General features: G+C 40.9%; 1 protein-coding gene across 1 annotated transcript; it reads left to right on the forward strand.

Annotated features, from left to right (window-relative positions):
* Positions 1 to 1014: 1014 nt before the first annotated feature.
* On the forward strand, positions 1015 to 9314 carry LOC147701827 (uncharacterized). The gene is made up of 3 exons (XM_086928710.1): positions 1015 to 1167; positions 7097 to 7321; positions 9144 to 9314. Exons 1-3 carry the CDS (start codon positions 1079 to 1081, stop codon positions 9289 to 9291), a joined length of 462 nt encoding a protein of 153 aa, XP_086784836.1. The 5' UTR covers positions 1015 to 1078; the 3' UTR covers positions 9292 to 9314.
* The last annotated feature ends 564 nt before the right edge of the window (positions 9315 to 9878 follow it).

The raw sequence follows: 9878 nt of genomic DNA on the forward strand, positions 1-9878 counted from the left end.
GTCGAAGAGGCAGTACTGAGTCAGGAGTACTGAACCCAGGCTTCCACGTGGCCTAATGGATGTTACACACACGAGCACAGTACTGTCGGAGCACAATACTCAGTCAAGCATTCTGGACCCCCAGTGATCAGGTGAAAGGTCAGGAGGGCACACCATTTCCCTGTGGTCTGGGGTGACGTGGCGAGTACCGTGTGACAGCCAGTAGTGTCCGGGTGGACAGGACAGCCAGGTGTACATAGATATTCAGATGTCAGCAGGGCAGTCCGGTGGTTTGAGGGGTCAGAGTCATTATACACAGTGCAGTGTGATACTAGGCAAAGAAGAAGGGGGCAGACACTGCCTGCTGGGACCTCAGACCAGGGACACCGGAGGGGGGGGGGTGGGCAACCAACTCCTGGCTTCTCCAGCAAGTTGAACCTGGTGTTGTTCGCTACAATAGACGATAGTTATCAGTAAGGTATGATACGGCTCACCTGGCTTTGTTCCACCATGAAACGAAAGTAAACAGCTCATTATAAAGCGTTTCTTTTATGAATTTAGCGTGGTGTGCAAGGCAAATGGGCACCGTTCTGCCTGCTAAGCATGGGAGGTGTAAATGCTTATGCTGATAGAAGTTATAAGCCCCGTGGCCTACTTTATTTGCAATGAATATAAACTCACTTTTCTTAAATAGCAGAGCAAATGAACTTTAATACCTAATTATGGAATTTGAGATTTTGTGATAAATTCAAACGATGCATGATGCCAATACTACATAAAATGATGCTCGTGCTAGCGAACGTTACATTACTCCTTTTGCAGCATTGTGTACCTATGTTCGCCCTCTAAATCCCGTTTTTTTCCGGTGTCTGCTCTTGGACAGTGCAAACTTTAGATTTTAGGGGAGGGCTCTGATGGTGGATGAAAGAGGTCGTGGGGAGGGGCTGGAGGGCGCATTCCTGACACAACGACCCCATTCCCTTTATAAGCAGAGGAAGAGACCTAGAGATTGACACAGAGGCAGGCACAGCGCAGAGGCGAGGAGGAGGGGGAAGACCGAAGCAGAGAGCACACGGACAGACGCGACTGAGGTGCTGCGATGGGATACTGGTCAGACTCAGAGTCTAGTCATGGAGAGAACCCCGAATGGGAAGATTCGGACTGCAGTCACAGAGAGGTCCCCGATTGGTGAGTACCTGTTTCTCAGACGTGCACTCATGCCCCGGAATTAGTACTTGTTGTTCATATAGCATTTACCGCCTTCCTGTTTCTAAGCGCTATCAGATGTTGCAGCTAAGGAAACACATCATGGAGCTCCGCTTGTTCATGCTTTATATACCTCCATACATCTGTACTGTTTCTAACCGCTAATACGTGTCGCAGCTAGAAGAATCGAAGGTCTGTAACCAAAAGTGGCTTTCCTAAAATGTCGTCTTGTGTGATGCAGAAGAGCTGGTTTGTGTTCTCTGAGATCCACTATCTGCATATTTAAGCGCCAGGCCTTACTACTAATTTTACCATTTATCAAGACATCTGCATAAGCTCCGCCATGTAGCCGGTGGTCTATTAAATAGTGCACCGTTTACGCAGCGGCCCATAGTACGCCTGCCAAGAGTACTAATATGTTAATATGTGCATTTACCACTGTAATCAGTCAGCACTGGTGCCTCATGGCCCTAGGAGAACCGAGGACGGTGTAGAGGACCGAGTGTGCCGTGAAATACTTAATTTTAAATCTACCGCCACTGGGCCCCAACCAGGCCTGGGCGGAAGAGGTCTGCGCAGGCCTCGTGTATCCCCTTTACAACTTTGCACCTTTCCACGGACACCATCCGGCACGCGGACACACTCACGAGCCGCGGGGTGGCGCACTTCTGAAGGGAGGCGACACGCATGAGGGCGCAGCGCCGCCTCAGACGGTTTATGTGCAAAGCCCACCACCCCCGGGTCTGCTCTGCATCGGTGCGCAGGAGTCTGTCCAGAGCAGGGCACTTGGTGAGGATTGTGGAGGCCCCAGCAGACAGTTTAGGGCAGCCATTGAAACTTATCACAGCTTCGGCAAAAATAGTGAGATCAAAGGCAGGCGGGAGGGGTATGGATGAAACCCACCACTGTACCAAATGACGTCACGTGGTTCACCCCATCTCACACCGCCCCGTAGCCTGGCTGTTAGCCCTTAGTTGTTCCTCTGTACATTTGAGATTTGTGCGCCGAGGCAGCTGCTTGTTCTTCTGTTCTTTGCCCCCATGAGCCCCGAGACCTGGGGTAGCAGGCCATGACAGAGATATCTAATTTACACCCATGACACACACGTGCGCACCCAGATCTCGGCCCTGGCCGCGTTTGGGGCAAAACTGGGAGAAGCACCATATTACACAAGATATTAAAGTGCTTTTGTCTCTCTCAACATACACACTGCATGCACTCTCACGTAGGGGCCTTTTAAGGATTTTGCGTGCCCTGGGCCAGACGTATTTCGGGGGTCCCTGATTGAAACGGATTTGAATTTATTATACAATTTCAGCTCGTTTGCCAAATTTAGCCAGGTCCCTAACAGTGCAAAGGAACACCGTGCAAATTCAAAGGATATGTTTTCATTAAATTTTCACTGATAGTGACGTGTTTTCAATATCGTAAACGGTAAAAAAAAACATTAAAAAAGAAACTAACATGGAATTGCTCCTATCAGCTCCAACTGGTTGTGTAAAGCAGTGTCCCTGAACCTTACAACTCTCAAGACCATATTTCGCCTGAAAAAAATATTTAAAACTTTACATGGTGCCCTCATCCGTTTTGCGGTTAACACACAGCACCACCCTGCTGACATGTCCTTGGGATATGAACAACATGCACTGAATAAAGAGGGTGAAAGTGCAAATGCTCTTAACGTGCTTGTGCTTCCCCCGACATGTGCGCCCCGTACATGCTGCCATCGTCAGTTTAGCGGTTAACTCAAGGCACCACCCTGCTGAAATGAACACCCATACCTCGTGACAGCAACCTATTGAAATGCTTAGCACTCTGTGAGGGTGCAAATGCTCCTAACGATTTTAAAATGCGCTCAGCACGTTCTAATAATCGCTCATTTAAAGTGCGTATGCATAGGAGTTTTAAAGTGCTTTATGCCTCACCATTTATGCACACCCCTGACGTAGGGGCATTTTAAGGATTTTGGGTCACATGCGAGGTTCTGTTTTGATGTAGACGCTTTTTTATGGGTGTTGCATGAAATATAAACAAAACATGTCTCTTCGAAATGTCCCTAATAGACTCGTCATCATCCACTTTAAACATACATTGAAGGAAAACCGTATTTAAGAATTGTTCAAGTCACCAGGGCAACATTATCGGTGAGGAGGGGGGGGGGGGGGCGGTTGAGGGTGGTGAAAGACTGGGGCCCTTACATCGGCCAGAGCATACTTTTCCCATGCCTTAAAAAGTCTTCCCCCCTACCTTAAGATTGTGTTGCCTCTAGGCACTCCAGCGTCCTGTTCGTCACCAATATTGCTAATAATAAAAAAAGGCCTTAAAACAGCAGTGTGTGGGTTAAATAGAAATTGCTCATTGCAGGTTCCAAGTTGGCCCCCATAAAATACCCCCCCACCCCCTCCCCCACAATGTCATTAATCGTCAGGTAAGATGACCCTTGGCTCTGCAGTGTCCAATTCCTCCATGATGCTGCAGCTTCCTTCGCGTCAATCTCGCGCTGCATAACTGCAACGTGGAGACTGGTGTTTACAAACTCCTTCCTTGGCAGTCGCAGAAAGTAAAGCACAAATGTGACCATCTTTCTGGTGTACACGATGAAAAGACGGGGTAGGAAACCAAAAATGGAGCACATATTTAGTTTTCTGAAATGTGATGGAACGAACCAAAGAAATAATAATAAAAATGTATGTCTGCAAATTTATTGGCCACATTGGAAAAGTGAACTATCTCGGGTGGGAGGGATAATTCATTCACGAATGGGAGTAGCACAAACGCATTTTCATTTTTACATACCTCTGTTCATAACATTTTTCACTAGCTTCGAAAATATTTGTTGCAACCAGTTTTTTGAGACCCTAAATTCATACAACTGTTCTTAGGTCTGCAACTAATCTCTGGGGGCCTACTGTCCTGGCGATTCTTCTTCCTTGGCAGCTCAGCCGCAGCTTTTCTGTGCTTCTTTTTTTCTCTATAGGTACTTTGCCTTTACCCTTAGTTTTCTGTTTCTCTCAACCCCTTTCCCATTTCCATGGGACCACTATCTACTCAAACAAACTTTTCACAAAAAATAGACAGCTTAGTTTTATTTAAGGAAAATTGGCCCATTTAAAAGCAGTCATAGCCATGGTGGTCTGCTCATCCCAATTGTTCACCTTCACTATAACTTCCCGTATGGTCCACCCTGCATGGAAACTTGGCAGTTCCAAACCACTCAATGACCTCATCGGCTTCAGGTGTCAGGACAGCTTTTCACTGTATACCATTTACACTGTAAGCATTTTTTAATTGCAGTTAGATTACATAAATTGCCAAGAAATTCAATAATTTGAATAGTGAAAGTGTCATCCTTCTTCTGTTCCCTTATTCATTCTACACCAGTTTGCTGTTGTAACCGTGGTGAAGCAGGAACTACAGGGAGATAAAAATGGAGCAATGGGGCAGTTGTACTGGTTAAATTGACCAAAATCATATGCAGATAGTTAACGGAAGGAAAGCCCATCCCTAGGCTGAACATTGTCCCTAGTTTCAACTCTATGCATCCACCAAGACGCCTGAACCCAGTTCACTGGAAAATAGGTTTGCACAGTTCATGAAACCTTATGTTCAGTCAGGAAAAATGTCTGATTTACATGGAATATAATGCAGGAGTGTCCATTGTTTTCAGGGGTACCAAGTAGTTCATATCTTTGACCTTGATTATATTGTATGAATCTATTGACCAACTGCAAGAGCTACCCAGTTCACCAAAGTGTAATCCAGTCCTCTCAGTAAAGGGTGCAGTGTGTCAAGGTAGCCATCTGGTCTGCTCTAAACCTTATTTTTTAGAAAAAGGTCACTTTGGAAAGGTGTATAAAAACATGTCAAAGGCAAATTCTATATGCAATCATTACTTAAAGTGAAGACTTTTCACAAACAACTTTTATTCGTCAAGCAATTATTTAAAAAGACCATATATTATATAAGTTCTCAACACAAGACAACCTTATATCAAAAACGATTTATTTTATTTTATTTTTTTCCCTTCAAATATTTTGTAATGTATAAATATATATGATAACATTATTTATTTAAAAATGAAAAAAACGCTTTTCATATATGCAGATATTTGTTCAGATCACAAACAGCTACTTAATATGAAAAAACAGGTTGTCTCAATACATATCTATTTGATACCAATTATTACTCTTCACATTTCTTGATACATATATTCATACTACAACATCTCTCTTATTATCTGTACACATTATTTTTTTTCCCCATATTTCTAAGAGTGATGAGACTGGCGGTTTTGTTCTGGCGGCGCGCGTTTAGGCTTGCACCTTCCTCAGGACTCCGTCACAGATTCTGTAAGTCTTGGTTTTAAACAGTTCAGCTCTACTTCTCCTGTTTTTGAGATGTTTATTTCTCCTATCCTTGAATTCTATAGTTATTTTGATTCCTCTTATCAAAAAATAATTCATCTTGTTTTAGTTGAGTTCTTAATACGGACAGACTTTAAGGTTTCGTGGTACAGGTACTTATATTTATTCTTCGGTATTCTTGCTCCCTCTTGCAAAACGACAATCTTAGATCATGTTCATTTCTTTAGGAAAAGATTGCAGTTTCACCAGCAAAAAGGTAAATTCCAGGGTTAGGAACGATGGTGACTTGTCTTGATGTATTTTAAAGAGCAAAGCTCTAAATATATATTCACAGACAAATTAATGTTTTGATAAGAGGAAACAAAATACCTACATAAGTAGAGCTGAACTATTTAAAACCAAGACTTACAGAATCTGTGGAGTCCTGAGGAAGGCGCAAGCCGAAACACGCGTATCCAGAACATAAACTGCCAGTCTCATCACTCTTAGAAATATGGGGAAAAAATTAATGTGTACAGATAATAAGAGAGATACTGTAGTATGAATATATGTATCAAGAAATGTGAAGAGTAATAATTGGTATCAAATGGATATGTATTGAGATAACCTGTTTTTTCATATTAAGTAACTGCTTATGATCTGAACAAATATCTGCTTATATGAAAAGTGTTTTTTTCTTTTTAAAATAAATAATGTTATCATGTATCTTTATATATAAAAAATATTTGAAGAGAAAACAAATAAATTAAAATAAATCTTTTTGATATAAAGTTGTCTTGTGTTGAGAACTTATATAATATATGGTCTTTTTAAATAATGGCTTGATGGATAAAAGTTGTTGTGAAAAGTCTTCCCTTCAAGTAATTATTGCATATAGAATGTGCCTGTGACATGTTTTTATCCACTTTGCCAAAGTGACCTTTTTGTAAAAATTATACTTCCCCGTCGTGGCAATTTATCCAGGATTCAGGGGCCCCTTTCTTACAAAACAACTGCTCTAAACCTTATCAATTATTTCTCCATGTTCTCAAAGCCTAGGCCTTGATCACCTCTAAGTTTTTAAGATCTTGTAGTTTCGGACCAACACTGCAGTTACCAAACATCTGATCTGATGCAGAAAGATAAGTCATGCTGCTATTTCCTCTTCATTGGCTCCTGAGTGATTTATTAAATTCCACAAAGCTTTTGTCCCAGTGGACACTTAGCTTTTTTTATGCCTGTCAGATGAAATTTCTGTGGGAAAACATATTAAAATTCTCTATTTCACCCTCCTCTTTCTTTTCCCCCTTTTTCCTGCCTTTCTTTTGTGCTGGATCAAATTACAAGGATGAAAAATAAATCCAGAGTCTAAATTTTGTGGGAGTGCCAACCAGTGGCGACCACCTGCACAAATTAAGCATTGGGCTGGTCTAGTATGGGTTGAGTATAAATAGAAATTATACTTGTACAAAAATGTATGTTTGGCTTGGGTACACCAGGAACATAAGCATAAACATTCTAATAAATCTAATAGTCTTGTTATTGTTGTGCTGTTTGTATTCTTGAAGGTGTAATTGTGGCGAGTGTGAATACATGCAAGCACGAGCGGAGAACATCTGCTGCTGCCAACACGACTGCATGCTGGAGAACATGAGTGGCTATAATGTGGGCTGCATTACCTCCCACCCAGCATTTCAGACTGTGGTGTTAGATCCATTTGTCCTGGAGACAGCCTACTACAGCTACCGAATGACGAAGTATAGACGGGGCAAGCTGTCCACTGGTGAACTGAAGTGAGTATGATGACAACAAATGCAAACAAGAAGTAGCGTATGCAGTCGATACCTTGAAGTTGGACATTAGGAAAAATACCCAGACTACCTGCACTAATGCATGAAGCGACCAACCTAACCTCCCTTTGCTGCATGTATGGTTACCATCTTTTGTTCAAGCCAGAGCTAAAGAAGGCGATATTGAACAGTTCTTCGTAAAGTGCATGCTCTACTAGAGAAAACGATTTTTGTTCATGATTTAGGACTGCAGAATCACACCTGGCAATGAGGGTTTATATGTATTTAACACCTTGGCCAAAACCTGAAACCTAAAATGTTAAAATAATAAAGTACTGACATTTGAATTCCGGTATATATATCAATGCTGTATACTCAAATTCTCCCTGACACTGTTGTAAGGACCCCAATCAAGAGTCACGCATATCAAGAAGACCATGGAGGGACTTTTCTACTATTGCCCCCTAAAGAAGAGGAGGGGTCAACACAAATAGACATATTGGGCCAGATGTACTTACTTACATGGGACCACTTCATACTCTTAAAAATGTTTTTGCCACTATTTAAAATAGGGAAGGGGACTCTTGGGAATCCGTTTCCATTTACAAATGAGTTACCACCCCCTTTGTGGTGTCAGTAAAATATTAATGTTTTGCTACTTTTGGTCGCAAAAAGTTAATACATACCATAAGGAATTGGTATTTGGAAGGACAGACAGAAACATGCCCCTTTTAAACACCAATTTAATTTCTTAAAACCTATTAGTGAGAAAAGCTGGAGAACTATGTTGAAATGAAACAATTTGACTTCTATTCCCTACAAACAGTTAGGTAGTAAGTAAAGTTTTATAAGCAACTGTTCAGTCCAAATTATAGAAAGGTTTTTTGTCTTCTATTTTATGAAATTTAAAAAGTTGCAATTTACTGGTAAAAAGCTTTAAAACTTTTTTATCTTTTTACCACTCGGGCAATTATTTTCTCATTTTTAAAGGTCATTTAGAAGTGGATTTTAAAGTGAACATTGTTTGGTTACTGTTTTTTAAAGTTCATGAGAAAAACCTCGTATTATCATATTAAACCTTATTATGATAGATATTTGTAAATGGCTACGAACATTTGAGAAGGTTTTTACCCTTTTTAAAAAATTTGAAGGTAAATCAGCAGTTTAAAAAATATGTAATGTCGCTTTTCTATTTATTTTTTGCTCTGTTTTTCTGGTTTACGTTTGCAAGTTGAAACGAGATATTTTTAGCAACTTTTCTATTTTTTGCACTATAGAAAGCTTACAATATTTCTGCACGATTCTACACTAACCAAAGCTACTGCAGTTAAGAAAAAACCCCAGAAAAAACTGACTTGTATCAAACTGACTCTTTTTGCAACAAATATCTTATAGATATTCTGGTTTGTTTATTTTTTCGCTGGAGATTTTATTTGTATTCTTATATGCAAACATCCTCTCTTCATATGGAAGAGCTACACACAGGATTTAGGTGGTTTGAGGGATAGGTGATGGTGTCACCATGGGCTCTTCAAATTATTTCACTTTTTTGGGTGTTGTATTGGTGCTGAATGCACAATAAATGTATGTTTCGTTAGTAGTTAATCGCAAACAGTGCTTTTGGATGCCTAAATAGACTATTACATAATTGGGCTATGTTGAGTGTATCGTAAGAGTTGTGTTTTAACATGCATTTGTAGGGTGGTGTGTAATATGTCTTGGGAGGCGGTGCTTTTGTGAGCATGTAATACCCCACTAAATCATGTAAAATCACACATTCTAGACTACCAGGTGCGAAACCCTAAGTTTCTTCTGCTTCTTTTAGAAACTACCGGATGTACCGCTACACAGCATACCGGCAGCTGACGAGGTGGTGTTGGGGAATGCTAGGAAATGACAACCGCATGGACCTGCCAGCCTGTGCCATAACTGCAATCCGCAACACTTTCCATAATGGTTATTCACGCTTGTAGATTAATTTTGAAAATATGTTTTATTCAAATTTTTGTACAGTACATAAAAATAAATTTATCTATGGTGCACTAATTGCCAGTTTCTCTCAAAAATGCTTTATTGCACGACAGTTGGTGGTGCGACAGAGTTAAGAGCAGGAGTGATTGGAAGGGACTAGTGATTAACTAAGTGTATTATACCTTCCACCCAGTGAGACTGCTGCGAGAGTGCATTGGCACCACTTTTTATGTTCTCATTTATTATGCCTTGAGTGGTGGGATTCTACAGTGACAGTAATTTTCTGGCTGGCAGGGGTAGACCATGCTTTGGTTACTTTATGAATAAAATCTTTTTTTCTACAAGGTGTAGCCAGCACAGCATCCAGTTACACAGGAGGTTGTTTTAACGTGATATAACCAACTATCGGCGTGATTACAATCTTGGAGGACAGAGTAGCTCCAGATATCCAGATATATACTGCAGATGGAATATTCGTCACTTTTGGGACGAAGTATCCTATCCGCAAAGATAGCAATGAGTGCATGATGTTGCAAAACTCATCCCTTTTCATGGAGCTCAGTCCATAAACCTTGCTAATAGCAAGTTA

The sequence above is a fragment of the Lissotriton vulgaris genome, chromosome 7, assembly GCF_964263255.1.
Source record: "Lissotriton vulgaris chromosome 7, aLisVul1.2, whole genome shotgun sequence".
Lineage (NCBI taxonomy): Eukaryota > Metazoa > Chordata > Amphibia > Caudata > Salamandridae > Lissotriton > Lissotriton vulgaris.

Coding starts and splice junctions, on each gene's coding strand:
- LOC147701827 (XM_086928710.1), top strand. CDS start 1,079: ATGGGATACTGGTCAGACTCAGAGTCTAGTCATGGAGAGAACCCCGAA. Junction 1,168..7,096: donor CACAGAGAGGTCCCCGATTG/GTGAGTACCTGT, acceptor GTATTCTTGAAG/GTGTAATTGTGGCGAGTGTG. Junction 7,322..9,143: donor CTGTCCACTGGTGAACTGAA/GTGAGTATGATG, acceptor TGCTTCTTTTAG/AAACTACCGGATGTACCGCT.